Source organism: Paroedura picta, chromosome 9 (assembly GCF_049243985.1).
Source record: "Paroedura picta isolate Pp20150507F chromosome 9, Ppicta_v3.0, whole genome shotgun sequence".
NCBI classification, from domain to species: domain Eukaryota; kingdom Metazoa; phylum Chordata; class Lepidosauria; order Squamata; family Gekkonidae; genus Paroedura; species Paroedura picta.
The window spans coordinates 19,817,096-19,839,380 of NC_135377.1; the positions used below are offsets into that span (position 1 = coordinate 19,817,096).

General features: G+C 44.3%; 1 protein-coding gene across 2 annotated transcripts; it reads left to right on the forward strand.

Moving 5' to 3' along the window:
* Positions 1-13: 13 nt before the first annotated feature.
* Positions 14-16,453, forward strand: ZNF706 (zinc finger protein 706). 2 transcript variants are annotated; one of them, XM_077351776.1, is made up of 4 exons: positions 14-166; positions 8,804-8,940; positions 13,336-13,440; positions 13,819-16,453. In XM_077351776.1, the coding sequence occupies exons 2-3, from the start codon at positions 8,806-8,808 to the stop codon at positions 13,429-13,431; spliced, it is 231 nt and encodes a 76-aa protein (XP_077207891.1). In that variant the 5' UTR covers positions 14-166; positions 8,804-8,805; the 3' UTR covers positions 13,432-13,440; positions 13,819-16,453. The 2 variants fall into 2 exon arrangements, with proteins under 2 accessions (XP_077207891.1, XP_077207892.1); XM_077351777.1 differs by having other exon boundaries at positions 43-174.
* Positions 16,454-22,285: the final 5,832 nt, after the last annotated feature.

The following is a 22,285-nucleotide window of genomic DNA, read 5'->3' on the forward strand; positions in this document are numbered from 1 at the left end:
CGCCTGCGCACGGCGGAGAAGGCGGCGCTGCTGCTGACGGGCGGAGGGAGGGGCGGCCGGGCGGGCAGACGGGCTTCTCCATCCTCCTGGGCAGGCGGCGGCAGCTGCTGCTGGGCCGCGCCGCGCCGCGCGGAGCCTCCCGTAGCCGTCGAGCGACGCCTGGCAGGTAGGCAGGTAGGGCCGCGCTGCCCGGGTCAGCTCCGTGAGGGGGAGGCCGCGCGGCTGGCGCCCGGTTGGCGTGCGGGGGAAATCTCGCCCGCCCTTTCCCGCCTCCGGGAGGGAAGTCTCCTGCGCGGGGCTGTTCAGGCCGGGGCGCTTCCGAGAGGCAGCCCCCGGGAGAGAGGGGCTTCGGGGGCCCTTCCTCCTCCTCGCCCGGCCTGAGGGCCCCGTCGGAGGCTCTGGGGGGGCCGTGGTCGCCTGCGCCTGGGGCTGACTCCCCGCGGGCGGTGCTTTTTAGGGACTTGGGGGGAGGCTGCGTCGGAAAGCTGCACTTCTAAAAAGAGGCAAGCCCCAAAGCGGCGCGGGGTTGCCGTGTCCGTCGTGGGCGTTGAGGAATAGGGTTTGTTTACCTCGATTGTGCCTCCCGGCCTCAGGCTGCGCTGATAAAAGAGTCCAGAGTGCACTGGGGCCTTGGCCTGTGTAAAAAGGGGAAGAGGCTTTGGCCTTGCTTCGTCTGGACAAGGAGACCCCCGAGCAAACCCTCGTTGCCCTGGCCGCACTCGGGCCCCGACTCCTTCGCGGCCACCCACTCCTGGCCATCTTTGCTTATTTGTTTGTTGTTTAATCCTTGCCTCGTCACGTGCTGAGGCTGAGCCTGCTGCTGTCCTCTGAAGCCGCTTAAAGGAGTGCTGGAATGCACGCGTCTTGTTATGCGCGTGTGACATGTGTGCGTTACAGTATGTGGGTTCATGCATATGGATTAGGCACTCTGGTCCCAGTAGGTCAGAATTCAAGTTGGTCGTTAATAGCTGTCCAGCTGCTCGTGTAAAAGGCAGCAGCTGCTGTAAACCTGAGATACCAAACCTCATCATCATCGTTTGTTTCTTGGTCACGTGCATTAGCTGCTTCCTTCTTTGAAAGCGCATTCTTGCACAAGGGGTATGGTTGACAGTTTCAGCTTCATTTTTGGGTTTGTTCACCATGTTAGCTTTGTTGTAGCTGTCTTCTGTTGACAAGGCACACCAAATGGTGCAGTATTCTCATGGGTTTCTTTCGATTGCATTGTCTGTGCCTTTTAATACCAGCATATGGATATATCCAAGAATGTATTTCGTAATCCTCCGTGACTCTTGCACTACTCACAGAATCTAGTAATGTTAGGAATGGTTGCACATGTTGGGTTTTGGAAATCTCTGCTTCACTGAAATGAAAGAAATATCCCCAGAGGAGGACTGATTCAGTCCTCTTATGGTGAAATGATTTTGAGATTTAGCAGATTGGACAACGATTGAAAATCTCATGGATGGATTTGGTACTCGAATGAATGGGCTATCCAAACTGATGTGCGTTTTAATTCAGCTGTTCCACTCAAGGAACACCTACGGTTCTTGTGTGAATGGGAAAACATCTTTGGGTTTCATTTGGAAAGGAAATTATCCCAGTGTATCAGGAGAAAGTGTGCAGTTACACTCATAAAGAGGGGCTATAAATATAATTTCCCACTATGTAAGTATTATTATTATTATTATCATTCATAGAATCATAAGAGTTGGAAGGGGCCATACAGGCCATCTAGTCCAACCCCCTGCTCAACGCAGGATCAGCCCTAAGCATCCAAGAAAAGTGTGTCTCCAACCTTTGCTTGAAGACTGCCAGTGAGGGGGAGTTCACCACCTCCTTAGGCAGCCTATTCCACTGCTGAACTACTCTGACTGTGAAAACTTTTTCCTGATATCTAGCCAATATCGTTGTAGTTTAAACCCATTACTGCGTGTCCTCTCCTCTGCAGCCAAAGGAAACAGCATCCTGCCCTCCTCCAAGTGACAACCTTTCAAATACTTAAAGAGGGCTATCATGTCCCCTCTCAACCTCCTTTTCTCCAGGCTGAACATTCCCAAGTCCCTCAGCCTATCTTCATAGGGCTTATCATTTGGCATGTAATAATTGGCCATGGCAACAAATTGGCATGGTTCAGACAAGAGCGTTTCTTGAAACAATGCAGATCCAAAATTTCTATTAAAATATTTAGTTTGATATTGTTATAGAAAGCAAGTGGAAGGAATGGTAACAGTACATAAGGCAGAGTATTCAAATACATTGTAAAATACAGTAGAAGATCAACATTCAGTCGAGTTGCAAACAACTCATGGCGACCCTGTCCATGGCAAGAGTTGAGCAGAGGTGGCTTGCCATGGCCTGCAGTCTCCATCTTCCTTGGCGGTCTCCCATTCAAGTATGAACCCTGTCCCAGCCCTTTTTGCCTTTCAAGTTCTGATGAACTTGGACTAAGCTGGGCTATTCAGACTGTATGGCTAATACTCATATGGCAGAATTCGGCTGCATTGAAATGTCACAGATAAACCTCAGGATGGTGTGTGTGTGTAAAGCAGCTCCTAAACCCAGTATGCTTTGTTTGCTCTCCTGTTTCTCATTATATTTTGCAAGAAGAGCGACAGTGCCTTGCTTGCGCACAGCTGCTGAACCATGGTTTAGAGAGCCTTGTTGGTAGGCAAAGCAGAAACCACTCCTCTCAGGTTGCCTGACTTGGGTATCGCAACAAACTGGTTATCAAATTGGGTGGCCTTCAGTCTGTGCCCTACATGCAGCAGAGGGGCGGAGGGGTGCTCATGGAATTGTTTTTCATATATCAAACATCACTTGTTTGTTTTTGATTACCACTGTAGCGACTGTGGTCCAGTGGGGAAATTTAAGTTTGTTCAAGCAATTGTTGCCACTTTATACTGTGCTTAAACTAGGGGTAGTCAAACTGCGGCCCTCCAGTTGTCCATGGACTAAAATTTCCATGAGCCCCTGTCAGCAAACTCTGGCAGGGACTCATGGGAATTGTAGTCCATGGACATCTTGAGGGCCGCAGTTTGACTATCCCTGGCTTAAACAGTTTCCAGTCCTCTCTGTCTCCTCCTTCCTCACCCTCTTGATAAGATACTACTGAAACTCAGAGGCAGTAATCTATGTGGCATGAAGGGGTTACAGCAAGAAGTAGAAACTGGCAGAAATTTATCCATCATCACTCTTGTGCAAGTGACACGACCTACATTCTGGTAAGACCCCTTGTGCTCAGTGCTGGCTTCTGAGGTAGTACAAGGTGCTGCACAGAGAATTAGGTCATACAAATTTGTTCTGTTCCCATGCTAGTATGTGCATTTGGCTAGTATAACAAATTATATTCACACGCAAGTTCTTATGGCTACTAGTATGATCTGAAATCTTCACACATCTGTGCAATTTGCAATGCAGAAGTAACTGCTTAGATTTGGGTAGTAGTGGAATTATGGGATTTTTATACAGCTTTCTTTGTAGAAGTCCAAGAGCATATAGAACACGAGTTGCCATATCGTAAGGAGCCACATGCAGCATGGAAATTGCTCCGATTCTGCAGTCACTCCACTGGCTGTCCATAAGTTTAAGATATTGGCCATCTCAGACAAAGCCCTTCATAGCCTTGAACCCTCAGCGCTCCTTTCCTTCTGTGTTCCGCTACAGCAGCTTTATTAATCTGAGCAAGGTCTTCTGCAGATGCCAACCTGCAAATGGGCAATAACTGCCTGTACACAGACGCTCTGTGCTGTGGCTCCTATCTTATGGAATGGCCTGCCTGAGGAGGTCAGGAAAGTTCCCATTCTCCTGGCTTTCTGCAAACCATACAACCCTGGATTATTCAGGGGGGCTTTTCTGTACAACTCTGTACAAACCGATTCACAAAGTCACTTGGATAAATTATTAGGGACTGTTGTCTATGCTACTTCATTTAGCTTGCTGACATTAGGATCCTACTATGTAATTTTTGCAACATTTAATGCAGGGTTGTCAAACATACAGCTCAGGGGCCGAAACCAGCCTTTCCAGGACTCTTATCCAGCCTGTGAACAACTACTGCGAGAAAGGGAGGGCAGGAGGCTCCTTGGAGAGGGAGGCAAGTGGCTGCCCACCTTCAGGTGTCTGTGGTTGAGGCTGTCATGAAATAGAAAGGAAATTGCTAAGGAGCAGGGCTGTGGGGCTCAGGTGAAGTAGTTTGGTTTGGGGAATGAGGCTGTCTTGCTGCCCTGAGGAGAAAGACGTTCTGGCTTTGGAAGCGAGTACAGGAGTGAAGGGGAAAAAAGGGGCACCACGGTCACCATGACATATCTGTGCAGCCAGGAGGCAGAGTGAATGTGGGGGAGGGCAACCTCCCTTCTCCCCATACATATTGTCAACTCACAAAAGAAAAGGGGTCGTGGGAGGACAGAAAGCACCCCTTGGAGGCTAGAAACAGCCTCTGTTAGGCCTTCCCTTGTACTGTTGCTTCTATGGGAAATGCACAAGGAACGAGGGGGCAGGATCTGGGAAAGGAAAGTTCTGTGTGCTGCCCCCCCCCATCTAGGAGCCTGTCGTCTAGATTACCCCAGGCAGTTTGCTCTGTCTGGACCACCACACAGGGACGATGGTGGGAGTGGAGCAGTGGAAGGGGAAGCCTGATGTGCCTCTTCATAGATGGTAGGGGAGAAGAGAGGACACGGAATGAGAAACAAATTGTATCCTTGTTTGGCTGCTGAGGCTTGGGGGGTGCAGAAAAACTACCTATTAACTTGCAAAGAATATGTCTTCTAAAAGTACTGCATTTACAAAAAGTAACTTAATTGTGGAAATTTAATATGCTCCTCTTTTTATGTTATCCCTTGGGAAGAAAATCTAGTCTTGCATATAATTAAATAGATTCATTGGGGCTTCTGTGGATTCTCCAGTGAATCAGTTGGCTTTAGTCTTAGAAATTAATTGCTTTTGTTTGTATTTCATGTAAAACCATGTTGTTAATTGTGTTTCCCTGTGTCACTTGGAAAGTTTATGTCTCTGGTACCTGGCCTTATTCCTTCTGGCACACATGGCCTAGCCTGACAAAGTAACATTTATGGCAGATCCAGACCTCCTAACAAATGAATGTGATGCCCCTGACTTTGTGTTATTCTTATGCTTTGCTCTCCATCCTTATGCTTTGCTTCGGTTCTGTTTTTAGATTCTGATTGATTGTACAAGCCTAAATTGTATTGTTTATTGAATGCCCTATCCCGTCAACCACCCAGAGCCTCAGGGGAGGGCGGTATAGAAATATAAATAAATAAATAATATTACTTAATGTATAATCTGCATTGAGTCCAGATGAGAAAGGTGGACAATAAATAAGTAAATATTGAGTCCGGCAATGTAGCTGTGCATTGCTTACTCTCAGTGTAGCTCTTCAGTGTTAGGCATAACAAAGTCTTCTCTGGTCCATTTAACGGGTCAGATCATTGGGGAGATAATTTCCTTTATGCAAAGCATTGCCACTGGGCCTGTGTGTTCTGTATCACAGTGTGTCTCTTGTAATGCTTCCCTTGCTTGCTCATTCGTGCCTTCCAGTGTCTCCCCCTGCAGTTTTAATGCATTATTCCCCAGTAGGGCTCAGAGTCAAGAGTCCAGGCTGCCTGGTATTAAAGGTAAAGGTATCCCCTGTGCAAGCACTGGGTCATGTCTGACCCTTGGGGTGACGCCCTCTAGCGTTTTCATGGCAGACTCAATACGGGGTGGTTTGCCAGTGCCTTCCCCAGTCATTACCGTTTACCCCCCCCCCAGCAAGCTGGGTACTCATTTTACTGATCTCGGACGGATGGAAGGCTGAGTCAACCTTGAGTCGGCTGCTGGGATTGAACTGCCAGCCTCATGGGCAGAGCTTTCAAACTGCATGTCTGCTGCCTTACCACTCTACGCCTCAAGAGGCTCTTGACTGGTATTAGAAGAAGAAAATTTGCTGGGGGGAAATTTGGAAAGGATTAAGTACAAACCCTAATCTTCCTCTACAAGTTTCTGTATCTCATTACATTGGCAAACATGGGGCTAAGCATGCATACTGCCAAGGTAACACATATTTATACCTTTTCCAGGATTATGTAAAGAGTATATGCCTGGAATTTTTAAAGAATAAAGAAATTCGTGATAGTAGGCTGAGCAACATATATATTCATATGACGGGAAATAAATACCTGTGCTGTTTGGTAACTTTACAGATATTTTTTGCAATTGTAGCCACCAAATAGAAAAATGCTCAGAGTGTGCAGTTGACCTAAGGTCCTCCAGAGTGGCGATCCCCAACCTTGGGCCGCGGACCACATGTGGTCCTTCGACTAATTGGAGGTGGGCCCTGAAGGACGCCTTCTCCCCCCCCAGCCCTTTACTTCATCCCCCCCCCCAGCCCTTTACAACACACTTCATTGTTGTGGCGTGTCTGTATCTTATTTTGAAGGGATGTTTAAATATTACCATAGCAATCAGAGAGCGCTCGGGCAGTGGTTGAGAGTAGAGGAGTAAACTACCCCCCCCCCACCGGGAAGCCTGGGTCTCTTAAGCCCTAGTCTGAAACTCTAACAACTGTACCACACAGGCTTTCGTGGAGGAAGGGTGCTGTTGAGCAGTAAAGCAGTCAGTTATGGATAAGTCGTGCAAGTTGCCTGGTAGCAATACACCTGCAGAGCTACAGAGTAGCATCTACTGGATCCCTAATCTGTGGGGTCAACTTTTAATGCTTACTTTGTAGGTCACTTTTAATGCTTGTCCTCAATGCTTGAAATTTGGCTGTGTAGAAGTGCTTCACAGAAAGCCAGTGTTTCATTTCTTGCACAGTGCAGGAGGTTGGGCTAGATGACCCAGGAGGTCCCTTCCAACTCTATTAGTCTATGGTTCTATGATTTGGTGGAAATATAGCTTCTGTGTTAAGCCATTGTCGGAGTAGCCTGTAACATTTTTGAACTACATTAGCTTCCTCAAGCAGGTCTTGCAGAGAAGTGGTATGTAAACTTCCTATACAAATTCCAATTTTAACGTTATTTTAAAAGAAAGTAGACATCTAACATCTGATTTCAGTAATATTTTTAAAACAATCTAGTAGTCACCCTGCTTGAAAGAGGTCCGTTTGCCTGCCTAAAATGCGTCTTTGGTGTAAAGCAGGGGTAGTCAAACTGCGGCCCTCCAGATGTCCATGGACTACAATTCCCAGGAGCCCCTGCCAGCATTCGCCGCAGTTTGACTACCTCTGGTGTAAAGAGACCGATTGCCAGATACTTTCACTGTAAATGGCCTGGCTGAGCATGTTGAAGGGCCAGTACACTTAACTGCACGCTGTTTCTTATAGAGGAGGTATCCTTGTACTGTGTGTGGTTCTGATCTCAGCGTGGTCAGTTTTTGCTATCGTGTTAACCGTGGCCACTACCGTGTGGAAGCAGATGATGCAATACATTTGTACCTCAAAAGCTATGGATGCCAATCCCCCTCTGGCAATCATGGGGATCCTAGGATTGAAAATTCTTTGACAGTGGTTTCAGTAGACATCCTGCAGCTCTTTCACCTTTTTGGATACACCATTACTTTTAGAGAGCTGGAAGAAAAGGAGAGCTGGTGTTTTATACCGCACTTTTCACTATCCGAAGTGGCTTACAAACACCTTTACCTTCTCCCCACAACATACGCCCTGTGAGATAGGCGGGGCTGAGGGAGTTCTAAGAGGACTGCTCTGCAAAACAGTTCTAGGAAAACTGTGACTAGCCAAAGGTCACCAAGCTGGCTGCATGTTGGGGAGTAGGGGATCAAATCCAGTTCTCCAGATTAGAAGCTGCCACTCTTAACCAGTACACCATACTGGCTCTCCATAAAAAATATTTATGTGCCTGCCTTTCTTCCAGCCCTCCCAGGACCCGACAGATTAAGCTTGCCTGTTTGATATTTGGACAATAGTCAGCCAGTACAGATTTCCTTGCAACATTATACATTTTCTTGAGATACCACAGATCATACAATTGTGTTTTTAAGAAAATCCCTTCATTTTTTATTCTTCTAGCTGTTGGAAAGGTTGTTGTTTTTTTCATAATCTCCCCTTCCCAATTAGCATGGCTTTTAGCTGCTTGATCCTTGTTTTGTTTAAGGATATTAATGACCACTGGGATCCTTATCATCAGAAGAAAGGAAAGTATCACTTATCTACAGACTTACCGACAGACTCCTCAGTGGAAGACCTTGCCATGCTAAGTACTACTACAGTACTAAAATTATTAATTCAGAAGGATGGGTGTCACTGTGAATGATCAGGTATTAGTGTGTGTGTAAAATGCTGTCAAGTCATGGTCTACTTAATGGGACCCCAGTAAGGTGCTTTCTGAGCAAGCAAGAAGCAGAGGTGGTTTGCCATTGCATTCCTCAGCAGAGTCTTCCTAGCTGCTCAAAGTATTAGTGGCTACTAGTCGTGGTAACTGAAGGAAACCTCTACATTTAGAGGCACTAAATCTCTCAGTCCCAGAGCCAGGAGGCAACATCAGGGGAAAGGCTCTCCCTGCCTCTTTGCCCTGTTGTTGCACCTACAGAGGAATTGATTGGCCACCGTGTGAGGTAGGATGCTGGATTAGATGGACCATTGGTCTGATCCATCAAGGCTGTTCTTATGTTCTTAAGAGCTGATCTGTACAGTTAGGTAAAAGAAGGCTTGTAGTTTTCCTGCTTTGAGACGCTATTAAATACATTTACTAGGAAACATTAATTGGATGTAGTGGCACTTAGTCCTGGATAAAATTGAGGATTGTGCTTTAATTGAACCACCCACTATAATTACTGTCACACTTGTTTTTAGATATGGCTCGTGGACAGCAGAAGATCCAGTCACAGCAGAAAAATGCCAAAAAGCAAGCTGGACAGAAAAAGAAACAAGGCCATGACCAGAAGGCCGCAGCAAAGGCTGCTCTAATATACACCTGCACCGTCTGTAGGGTAAGAACCTCTGAAGGAAAGCATTCCTGTTTTTATTTTTATTTTTAGTTCATAAGTTGGAAAGAAAGTGCAGTAAGAAAGTGCAGAACAGACTGGGTTACTTTCTACAGAAAATACAACCAGAATTTTTGCATGGGAGTCTGTTTTCTATAGAACATAAGTACATACATTGTAGAAAGTACCATTTGAGAGGGGATTTTTCATTTCATTCTGATCTCCCTTGAAAGACCCCTAAATGCTTGTTCTCTGTAGAAACACAGCCGGAAGGCCTGCACATATTATATCATCACTCCTTCTTCTGGATGGGTTTTACCACTCCTTACTTAAGGAGGCAAGACAAAGCTTCTTCCGGCTTCCTGTGTCCTTATGCAGGACAATCCCTGAGCCAGCTTCTCTCCTGTCTTTAGAGGGAGCTTCCCTACATAGGCTTGCTCTGATCTTTTTTTTTCCCCTCTCTTTCTCTGCTCATACTGAATTCTTCTTATTCATCCTGTGCCTCCTCCTTTCTTCATATGGAGATCTTGGAGAGAAAGCAAGATGATTATTTTTGGAGACAAGGCAATTCATTGCATTCCTTACGAACAGCCTCTTTGGCATTTTTTTTAGTCACTGCCCCCTCCCGCCTTGACATAATGTTGCAGCCTGTGAATGACAGGAAATGCATTGCAGAAGTGGGAGTCCCTGTCTTGTTCAGCCTCCATTGTAGGCCTTCCTTCTCAGGTGGCCTTGGTCCAGGATCAGGGTAAACTTGTAGGACCACCCGGAGAAACAGCCTACAGGGCCTTGAAAAGAATACATGAGCAACCCCTGCTCCAATTCTGATTCCTCTGACCTGTTGGACTTTATTAAGCATGCAATGAGGAGGAGGTGGTTACTATTATAAAGTCTGGGATCATTTCCTCTCCTCAGACCTCCTATAATGTTCCTCCCCTGCATATTCTGAAGGCAAAATCATGGATCTGCCTCAAGGGGCCCAGACTTATAACTAGCTTACCAAAGCAGCCCAGAAAAGTTCTCTGATAATGAGAGTAATCTTAGGGAATAGGAGATGATGAGGTGATAAAGGTCCCCAAGCCAAAAGATTATTTAAACCTGATAATTATCTTGATTTCTTATGGCTGGACTGGATTTAAAGCAACCCAGTGGATCAAGTCCTTAAACGCACCCAAACCCAAGTAAAAAGGCTGGGCAACCCAGAATTTTTCCCCACTGTGGAGCCACCTGAAAAACTTTCCATTCCCAGAGCTCTTGGAAAAGAAAATGAGGAAAGAATGGCCCAAGCCGATGTCTCATATGAAATTTCCAGGATTATTTTTTTAAAACTCTACTCCCTTCCCCAATATGCTGATCATGTGTTACAAGTGCCAGTTGTCAATACTGCCGTTATGGTGCTGCAGACTTTGGGCCTCCTTTCTGAGAATGGACAAGGCACATTAAAAGATACTGTGGATAGGAAATCTTATTTTTCTCTAAAGAAAGCTCACGAGGCCAAGGCGATGGCAGTTAGAGCTTCGGCTACAGCCTCCATAATGACCAGGGCTGCCAAAATGTGGACCAGAAAATGTACAGTTCATTCCTCAGGAGAATACCAGACTTGCTGAAGGAGGACAGAGGCTTCTTCCTAGTGGCCATGACTTCAGCATGCAGAGTCTCCAAACTCAGAGCTCTTTCAGTTAAATCAGAGCTCTGTTCATTCCTCAGGGATAAGGTAGTTCTCAAAACAGATCCCTCCTTTTATCCTAAAATGAGGTTTGTTTCACACTAGCAAGAAGATAAAGCTCCCTACCTTTTGTCCAGATTCTAAACACCCCAAAGAAAGAGAGTGGCACACATTAGGTTTTCATAGGCACTGAAGGCCTACCTGATAGAAATGGAGGGGATCAGGAAGTCAGAAGCCATGTTCATATTGGTGTCCCTTCCTAACACAGAACACAGCATTTCTAGCGCTGCATTTAGTAGGTGCCTACAGGCATGCATTACAGAAGCCTACAAGGTCCAAGATCGGGCAGTTCCAAATAGAATTACCACACATTTAAATCAGTCAGCTGCTACAAATACAGCATTTGTAAATTGGATATCAGTAGACAAGGTGCGTATGGCCACTATGTAGTCTTCAATCTCCATCATACATCATTATAAGTTAAATCTTTATAGTTCTGTTGATGCATTCTTTGGTAGGAGGGTGTTATAAAACATCTTGGATGCAGATGACAGTGTCCCACTTGGGATTTCAGGTACTGTTCTGGGAGTCCCATCCAGATGTCCTCTTCCTCAGAAGGAGAATGACCATTGATGACTTATCGAAAAGGGTCCTTCTCTCCTGAGGTATGGAGGACATCTGGTCCCTCCCAGCATATCATCCTGGAATCCTAGTTTAGATTTTAAATTCCAAGTTAGTTTCTTCCCCTTATTGAAATCTTTCTGTTTATCCGAAGCTATCGCTCTATGTTTCTCCAAAGTGTTCTTGTTACTCAAAAATGTTAGTAATGATTGATAGCTCTTAGAGTCTCCAAACTGGCTTGGGGGTTGTCCCGCACAAAGAGACAAGAAACCAGAAGAAGCTTTGATCCTGCCTCAATAAGGACCCTTCTTGGTAAGTTATGAGTACAATCCCTGCTTCCTCCATACTGACTGGCTGCTTTACCCTTAGCTGGTGCTTTGTGCTATTTAATCAAAAGTTTATCTAGAAACTAACAGAACCTCACATAGGATGAAGATATGTAGCCCCTGGCCACTCCTGCAAATTTTAGGTAATTGTACATCCTGAACTGCTGACATTTGATAGGTATAACAGCAGTCAGAATTATGCATAACAGACATGAACAGAGGGCTATGATGGAATGTAGATGAGCATACAGTTGTAAACAACAATTAAGCATCTGCTGAGTTGGATCCAGTGATGCACAAGTTAATGCATAAATGGATTTAGCATACTTCTGCTTGTGCAATAGGCTTCTATAGTCTGTTCGTTGTTTTTACTTGTGGAAAAGTTGTAACACAAACGAAAGTTTTCAGCTGGATCTAGCCCATTGTCCTGACACATAACTGAGTAACTGTGTGGCACCTAGTAAAACAGGTACATAATAAGCAGGCACATATTCTTCTGGTGTTTTTGTTCATGTTGATTTGCTACATGGGTCTGCTTGTTTCCAAAACATGTTTTCCAGCACTTGGTGGATATCTTGGTAATTTCATGTCCCTTCCCTATACCTACTATATATAATAAAAAGTCTGGTGTTGTGGGACTGTGTAGGAGTCAGTTTACCAAGACAATCGCTCTTAACTGTTGTATAGTAACACAGTGGTCTCCAAACTTTTTATCACGGGGGCCCGGTCAACGCTTGACAATTTTACTGAGGCCCGGGTAGGGGGGTAGTCTTTTGGTGAGAGATGTTGCCGCCGCCTGAGCCCCTGCTCCACTTGATTTCCCGCCGCCCACTGGGGGTCGCTGTCAGCAGCAGCTGCGCAGTGCCATGCCGAGGGGGAGTCCCAGCCATAGCGGCTGCTGGAGAGCACCAAAGGTGAGCCAGCAGTAGAGTGGCAGGACAGCCCCCGAGGTAGCAGCCAGAGAGGAGGACATGGACAAGCCGCGGCCCAGTACCAACTGATCCACAAACCACTACCGGTCCCCGGACCGGGTGTTGGGGACCACTGTAATAGCAGATATATTGTCCGTTGCAACAGTTTAGTATTTTGTAGAAAAAATAAATTTTGGATCTGAGGGCAGATTAGATCATTCCATGTTGATGCAAATATTTGTTGAATGAAAAGTAGACTTCTGTCAACTGCCTGAATTTCAATGTCTTAACAAATCATGATTAGATCAGACTTCTTAAGGAAAGGGTCTTGAATTTTGCCACTGCACACAAGCAAGGAGCAGAGGGTGCACATGAGCCAGAGAATAATAGAGTCACAGTTGGCAGTGTTGGGAAAACAACAAGCAGCATGCCAAACTTAATCAGAACTGTAACTGAAAAGTAAAATCATTATACTGAAGCTGTCAGCAGAGACGCAGTAGGAATAGTTATCTTAAACATTCCGCAGCTGTCATAATGGGAGAGTGAATAATGCATCTGAAATAAAAATGCAACTACATAGTGCTTTAGTTCTCAGCATTCAGAAACCTGTTTTCTAAAAATACGAATCCATTTCGGAAAGGCTTACCAGCTAAGTACTAGTCAAAGTAATATACTGTGGCGCATACAAGCTTGCAGGTGAGATACAAGCTGAAGAGATGTCAGTGGGTGGAAGAAAGCAGGGGAATAAAATGTGGCAAAAAGTGGGCCACAGCACCTGTTAAGTCAGACAGCTAAACCAGTTGTGCTAAACAGGGAGAGGCAGCGGTCCTTCCAATTGTGTGTGTTTTAAATAAAGGTCCCTTCTGTTCTTGCTCAGACACAAATGCCAGATCCCAAGACCTTCAAACAGCACTTTGAGAGCAAGCATCCGAAGACTCCGCTTCCTCCAGAACTGGCTGATGTTCAGGCATAAAAATCACAGGTGATTATGTACCATTTAACTACCTCTGAATTTAGAACTGGAGTGTAAAGACTAAATTTAGCAATTGTCTCAGATACCGAAGTTGAGGGACTTAAAACAGCAACAACAAAAACTTCAGGTGTTTACATTGCCCCGTCACATTAAAAAGTTCTTACATTCATACAGCAATGTGACTCTTAACTGACAAATTAGGAATAAATCTATGCGAAGCATAAGATATGCTCGATGTCCTAGTTTTTGCTTTGTTTTTCCTGGTAGTTCTGTTGCAAGGGTTCGGGAAGGGTCATTTAATTATGAGATGCCATTGCATTTAATAATCGGATGCTAGTTTTTAGAATATACAGTGATTTCATTTTAATAGTTGCTCTTGTGTTGCAGGTGAATTCATGGATCCTGTTGACTGTTCTACTGTCAGGCATTGCATAACAAACTTGCAGCTGCTTTTCTAACAAACTGTTGATCAGCAAAAATGAAGGGGCTATGGAAACATTCATATTTTTATGCTGTTCCTCTTGGGCTTTATGTAAAGACAAATCTATAACTGTACAGTTGTGCCCTACTTGGAAATCTGAAAATTGGTTCATTCTTAAATTTTTTACAGTTGTAATTATATTGATGTTCATATTGTGTAAAATAACTCATTTAATAAAATAGTACTATGATTTTACAATATTACAGGTCAAATGCTTGTAGAAGTTGTTTTCAATATCTGTTTTACCTGCCTTATAAACAAAGTGGACTTTTTTCCCCTGCCAAAAATTAAGCAGTGTAATTATTCTAAAATGAATCTTTGTAAAGAGTCCAAATTACCTAAAAAGTTTTCCGGCCCACTATGCTATGTAATTTCAGCTAGGTTATTATCTAAAAACATTGTCTCAAATTAGGCATGATGCAGGAGCCCCATGATTAGAATCTCCAAACAGAAACGGGTCTTAACATCTTCGTAGCAGATCTACTTATCGTTTTAATTGCCCTCTCCAAAGCTGCAGTTAGGTCAGTGGCAGGAGATAGGAAGAGAAAGGTATGCCATTTGTACACCAACTGCAGTTTTGGAGGGGCACTTTAAATGGTTGAAGAGGCATGAGCTCCAGTGACCCTTCCTTGATAGCAGCCATGTAGGGCTGTTGGTTAGCTTTCAAAAGGGAGATCGTAATTGTATATTCCATCCATCGATGTAATTTGGCCCTTAATGTTTTTGACCAAAACTGTTCTCTCATTTCTATTAGTTTGGAGTGTGGAGTGCCTGACTTACTGTCCATGAAATTTCTGCTTGCTGTCCTTCAATGAAATTTCAGTCTTGTATGTAGAAGAATTTGTACATTGGTTTCATGCACTGGAGATAATTGAATCCTACGATGTGGTAGTCTGGCAATGATACTATGTGGTCACACATGCTATTGCAAATTACAAGAGGTCTCTGTTGTGAACTTCCTTCATGTAATGTTCGCAGATAGTGGTGTAGCCAGCATCCAGAGGCCCTCATGGACATCAGAGTGTAAATTAGGGTCCGGTGCTTCGGCGTCTGAAGCAGCCAGCGCCGGTGCGGGGGGTAAGTACAGGGGCCAGCATGCTGGCTGGCACACAGAGGCGCAGAGCTCTGTGCCTGCATGTGTGCACCAGCTGGCGCCCATGCCTCCCCCCCTCCCCGCGCTGTGCCGTTGGCTGCTTCGGGCACAAACAGCCGCTTCCGACGCAGGAGCGCCCAACCCTAGTGTAAATATGGCTACTTTAATGGTTTCCCTGTTGAAAACAAATGCTCAATAAGACCGTATTGCAAGCAAATGAATTTCTAAAAATTAAAGCTAATTGCAAGGAGATTAGTTTGGACTGATGAAAGAATTCAGAGTAGTTGCTAAATTCTTGCTGTCTGGAAGTACTGGTTTATGTTTGTGGTTTGTGGACTACTCAAAACATGTTTTGAGCTAGATTCTAATCTCAGGTCAGAGTGCATAGAGCCTGCCCTAATTCATTTTTACTGTTGATACCATTTAGCATTTGCGACAAATAATTTGTATGTTGGCAGCTGGACATTGAAGGAAATGCTTACCAAATTGTCCTTGATTTTGTGCCTGAAGAGTTTTTTTTACCATGTTTATAAATAAGACTTTATGTTAAGGGAACTAAATGTTCACTCAAAAGAGTGTGCACGCAAGGTGGCCATTTGGTGCATAAAGATAAACATCAGTTCATATAATAGCTTTTTCACTGTTTTAATGAACAACTTAATTTAAGCTGTCTTCACTTCTGTCACCCTGTAATAAACCTTTCTGTTTAACCATCTTGCACTTGTAAACCTGACATTAGAATTTAGTCCTTGGCTTTGTTATCTCATTTGATTATATCAGACTGCTCAAAGACTAGATCCCAGTTGGCAAGAAATTTGCCTACCAGGCTGATGTGGTGTACTTGGAACTGGAGTGCTGTTTTTTTTTTCTTTTTGAAGCAGTTAAATGAGACATGTGTTCATTGATTTAACTTTACTTGTCTGTCTTTGAAAGGCATTCTAAGAGGTTACTTTCAAATAAGTTCATTCCTAATGCTTTCTTTCAGAATACATGCTAGCTAAAAGGAGGGGGGAATCTCTTAGTATTTCTGTTTGGGAACAGTAAACCATAGGTTTCCTACTGGTTGTAGGACAGATAACCTGCTTACATTCTTACTTCACATTTTCTGAACTTTTGTCATCAATAGCTTGTCAACTCAGCAAGTTAAACCTTGGTTTTGTGCACTTAACACCTTTTACAAACCGGTAATATGGTTGTTACTAATAATTAAAGCCACCAGAGAATTCTGAAGGACAATACATGCGGGGATGAAAGGGGCAGGGGAAGAAACTTAAGTGGTAGGAACTGTGAATACTCATGTGTTGATTTAAAGGGATGGGGATATGGGATAGGTGTGGGGAAGTTTTTTCCTCTTTCCAAATCTTGTGGATGGTACCCTGTTAATTCTGGATCAGAAGACACAATTGTGCATTGTAATGTGTCTGATTAAAATCTTTTAAAAAGCAAAAGTGTAAAATGTGATATTTCTTGCCAGTTCAAAGCAAGTGTCACTATAACAAGCTTGATGCTAGCTTGGGAAGCTTTCCTTCTTTGCTGAACACCAAGTGATAGAACAAGCATTTCACTTAACTCTCCAAGCATGAGTAACTTGTGAGTTTGGAAACACCATGATTGCTGGGTCAAGGGGGGTTGGGTGGATCTTGGGATAATAAGAATTTTAGGTGAACTTCAACTCTGGTGAACACTGTTGATTGGAAATTAGAGTTAGCGGGATACTGACACAAAGCAAGCTGAATGAACTGCCATTCAGTTGCTACGTCAGATTTGAGTTGGGCAGGATACATTTGACAAAAACACACTGTGACATATTTATTCATTCCCAGGAGTTAAGCCTTCAGTATAAAATAGAATGTCTTCATATCAAAAATCCAAGGACTATTTTCATGTAGATTTGCAAGAACAGCGTTCTTGTGAAATGCTATGGATGTGTCTCTATAGGAATGTTGCCTCGCCTTGAAGATTGGGTGTTGGCAAGGATGCTTGTAAAGTGTGTTGTAAAAATGCAAAATCTGCCTTACTGTTGCGGTGATTCTCACAGCTTAGTGGTGGTTATTGCTAGTCTCTCTAGATTGAGTTCAACCTCGTCTTTTAAAACATTGTGAGCCATTTCAAGTTAAGAGACTAGGTTTTTCCCACCATTCTAGCTATGCAGTGTGTTTTTCTTCTGCCTAGGGAATGGTACATCTGCACCTCCAGGATTTATGCACTGCTGTAAAGATCCAGATGGTGACTGCACAGTATAATGGGAAAGCTTGGCTCAGTGTAATTACAAAATGGGTTGAGTGAGGTCTAACCAGCATTGCTTGAGCATGAACCAGATTAAGACTGTAAAAACTAGAATTGCTTAAAATTCATGAAAATTAAGTTTTGTGAATATCTTTCAGAATATCATTGCTGCTTTTACAGAATAATATATTTGTTTAGTACACACAGCTGCAAATAATGCAACAGGCTTTTTCAATCTGGTCAGGGGTTCATCTTAACTAGTCTGTTGCTGTAGTGACCAGCTGGGCACTTCTAAGAAATCCTGAAGGTAGTGCTCCTTTCTATTCCCGTCAGCAGCCTTAAAATATATATATACTCACAGCCTGATTTCTTCCAGTAATCAGGACTCAGAGTGGTAATAGAGAGGTGCTGTGACTTTGGCCATGAAGGCTCTATTTAACTAAAAGCTCTTAGTCAAAATTCTGTTTGATAGGTTTATGATTTCCATCCTCCTGTTTTGCAGTGTGTACCCTGATAATTCACTGCAGGATGTGTATGTACACAGAGTGCTATAAATATGATTATTTGATGGGTGCCACTGTCAGTTTTGTAGAAGTGCTCTGTTGTTGAGCCACAGTAAGGAATAAGTTTAAAGTTGCTCGTGAATACCAAGACAATAAGTTTGCATGCCACATACAGACCCAGTGGTAGTAATCTCAATTTTTTTAATGTGCAAACTGATATGAGTACTTTTCTAGACTGCATTTGCAGCACAATGCATGGGAACTTGCCACTGGATAGCGTTAAATGATAATACATTTCTAGAGTTCTGAGGGTAGACATGCGGTGTTATCTTCCCTAGACCTCCCAAAATTGCCAATGATGGGCCTGGAGGGCGGTTAAAAGGGGAGGTGCCCTGGTTGGACGTATACACAGCTATGCTTCCCAACCATATTCTCCATGATCACATTACTTCTGGGGTTTCTTAAAGCCTAAAAAATGTTCAGTGGTTTCTCAACAGTAAAAAAGAGTAAGATTGCCCTGGACAATCTATGGAGCCAGCTGTAGGTGTCATTGTAAAAATTACTTATGTGGCCACACACAACTTTCAGAAAGGAACAACTAGCTGCTTCATGGGGTGCTCCTGTTTTGAAGCCCTTCAATTCATTCTCTGTCTCTGTGGAAGATATAGATCTAGATGCTGTAGAATAGCGATCCCCAACCTGTGGGCCGCAGACCACATGTGGTCCGTTGACTAATTGGAGGTGGGCCGCGAAGGACGCCTTCCCCCCCCCCCAGCCCTTTACAAGACACTTTGGGTGTCATTGTCTCCCATCACTCCCAGATGGGACTATCTTGTTGCAGAGAAACAAGCTCAGGGTTCCCATTGATTTGTCATTGTCAGGAGTTAAAATTTCCATGAAAATAAAATGTTCCTTATGTTCATTATTGTGGCGTGTCTGTATCTTATTTTGAAGGGATGTTTAAACATTACCATAGCGATCAGAGAGTGTTAGGGCAGTGGTTGAGAGTAGAGGAGTAGACTACCCCCCCCCCCACCGGGCCTCAGTAAAATTGTCAAGTGTTGAGTGGTCCCCGGTGATAAAAAGGTTGGGGACCACTGCTGTAGAAGACCTTTTCAGGTCTGTATTTATATCACTTGCACATTTAACGAGAGTGCAATCAATAGATTTAGATAAGTGAGAGCTGCAAGAGGAGCACCCCATACGGTAGCTTGAAGTACTGCTTCAGTTATACTTGCCCCTCATACAATAAACACCTGGGTTAGACTCACCATTTCCCTCTTGCTAATCTTGTGATAGATCAGTACAGAAATTTTCTCTTAAAATTGGTTCATATAAACAAATCTTTCAACTTGGAGATGTACGTCTAGAAATGTATTATTAAAATGCAGGGATTAGACTTACTTTTATTCTTCCCTGTAAAAAAATTAAGGTTTATTTCAAACAAGCAAGAAATTGTAGTGTCATATTCAGGCAATACCATTTTACATGAGATAGAATAAAAAGCATCGTGCAATAATAGTCCAAGGAGCTAAAATACAACCTGTAGGCATGAAAGTACATTTTGTTCCTTAGTTCAAAGAGCAGATCTGCACTTTTGAGTAGCATCCCCTTGCACAGTTCTTCCATTTTCAACTTGTGGGAAAGGGGATCATAAATGCATCTGCTGCTATTTGTCTGCTAAATCCACACATGCTGAGAGGAATTAATCATCAGCTGAAAAGTCTGTTTTTCCCATTTTCAAAAAAGAACTGCTCTTATACTGACCTTTGTGTCAAACCATACCAAAAGCTCCTGTGCCAGATATCCTTAAAGTACAGGTTAGAAGAAGCAGAATATAAATACCTACATTATAATGACAAGTCTACTGTTGAGGATTTTTAGACTCATGCTTTTGTATCATTTAATATACAGTTTGTCAGGGAACTGGAATTCTTCCCATGCTTTGCATGGGAGGTGGCGGTAATTTAACATTTCCTGAAATATCGCTTCCTGGAGGTGTAGCATTGGCAAATAGAAATTATACTATAGATCACAGAAATAGCGTCTTCTGATAGGCTAAAATTCTCATGCTAAAATGTTATCTGCTATAGATTGCAGGAGATCTCTGCCAGGTGTGCAGTACTTTCCAGAGTCTGCAGAGCCTTGAACCTTGTCAGCTGGATAATCAACAAAAGTGACTCGTGAGACTAGATCAAAGTTTTATATGGTCCAGCATTCATTTTCCAACAGTGGCTAGCTTCTGAATGTGCTCACAACTACAACAGAGGTCATAGCTATTGTATTCCTAGCATCTGGCAGCACTCAAAGATATGCTGCCTCTGAGCATGGAGGCTTTATTTAGCCATCCTGGCTGGTTCCTATTGATACATCAACAGGAATTTGTCTACTCTTCTCTAAGGTCAGTCTAACCAGTGTCTATCAGCATATCTTGTAGTAGCAACTTTTTGGGGGGAAAGGACCTGTTTTAAAAGCAATCTCTGTGTGAGCTCAGTGTTTCCTTAGAGAGTAGCATAGGACTCCTTGTGTGCTTTTGCTGTTCTACACACCTGCAGTGTATTTGCTTAGTTGGTGCATATGGGGAATATGTTGTAGAAAGGGTGATAGATCTTGTTCCCCTTGGAGGTTTAGGTCAAGTCTACAAAGAACTGCTCAATACATGGAACTTCTGCCTCTTTAACCTGCAGGTAGGGAATTGCATAGCTGATAGGGTTGTCATGTCATTCCTGGTGGGTGGGGTGGGGTGGGGTGGCCTGCCAGATCCAGTTTGGGAAATTCCAGACTTGGAGATGGTGCCTGGGGAGGACTGGTACCTCAGTGGAGTACAATGCCTTAGAGTCCACCCTCCAAAGTATCCAGTTCCTCCAGGGAACTGTCTGAACTGTAATTCTGGGGGATATCCACATCCTACCTTTAGGCTGGCATCCCTAATAGTTGAATGCTTCTCTGCAATTCAAAAACAACAACAAAAACAGGGGCAACCTCCCTGCAAACAGAAAATTAAATACCAGTTTCCCTTACAGGTATGTTTTCAAAGTCTCGGGTTCCAGTCCCCGTCCCGTCCCCCCCCCCCTTGGAGGACTACTTCTCTGATTGGGAATCCAGATCAATTTCACCAGGTGCTGAGCTGCTGAGTCTCAACTAGGCCTTCATTCTAAGTGGCAGTCTGCCATCCAGCAGAAAAATGGCTTAAAGGGAGCGCAATGTTTAGCCCAGAGTAACTGGTGGCAAACTGAAACAGGACCCAACGGAAGCAGTATTGTTTAAGATTGAGGCCACAGCTTCGTCAGGTGTGTTCTGGGCACAGTTGCGAGGCCCAAAGTCGGATCCCTGTTCCACAACAGCAGGAAAGCGCCCAACACTTTACTTCCTCTGTGGAACCAGGGCTGTCAGATCCAGGTTGGGAAATTCCTGAAGGTTCAGGGACAGTGCCTGAGGAAGATAGGGACCTCAACTATGTGGTTCAATTCCAGAGAGTCTATCCGCCAAAGCAACATTTATCTAGGAGAACCAATCTCTGTCATCTGAAGATGAGCTGCAAAAGCAGGACCTCCCCTAGTCCCACCTGGAGCCCAGATATCCCTAAAAATCCAGGAGCTCTCAGCCAGTCTCTGTCCCAGTCCTCATGGCAGAGAGCCAAACTAGACCTGCTGTTCCACACAAGTCCCCAACAGGAACTGGTAGCACCTCTATATAAAAGCACCACAGAGGTCTGATTCGGTGAAGAGGCTCTATCCTTTCCCTGGTCTCATTTTCCAAATCAGGAAAGTGTTTGGCCTGTCAGCGGCTGCACGGGCAATGAATGCTTGGATGTTCAGCCCTTCAAGAGGCAAATAACTCGTCCCCGGTGCCATGTTTGGGTCAGGGAAACAGTGGAAAGGGAAGGCAGGAACCCCTCCCCGCCATGCTACAATTCTGCCAGAAACAACTAGGGTTGCCAACATCCAGGTGAAAACTACAGCAATGAGTTCCACTAGAGAAAATGGCCACTTTGGGCCTCCATAGCATTATCCCCTGCTGAGGTCTCGGCCTTCTCCAGGCTCTTCCTCCAAGTCTCCAGGCATTCCTCACCCCAGAGTTGTCAACCCTAGAAGCAGTGCCGCTAAGCCGAGTTCCCACAAGGAGCGCACTGCTGGGATAGTGCTGCTGGTCTCCATGGCAACCACACGAGAAGCATCATGTTTGGCACTGAGTCAACCCCCAACTGGTGCCAATACATTTCTGACTGATAACACTGGGACTGAGGCCCAGTCTACACACACAGCAGAAATGGGGAGGGGGGGGGGGAGATGAGCTGTCTAATGCTGAGGTGGCGGAAAGGATTCATAGTGCAGATAAGGGGGTTGCATTTGTCAACGTTCCTCTACCAGGGGTAGTCAAACTGCGGCCCTCCAGATGTCCATGGACTACAATTCCCAGGAGCCCCTGCCAGCGAGGGGCTCCTGGGAATTGTAGTCCATGGACATCTGGAGGGCCGCAGTTTGACTACCCCATTCCCTGTTGGTAAAACAAACAAAAATGCAGCACTAGATCAAACCCCTTCCCTCTGGT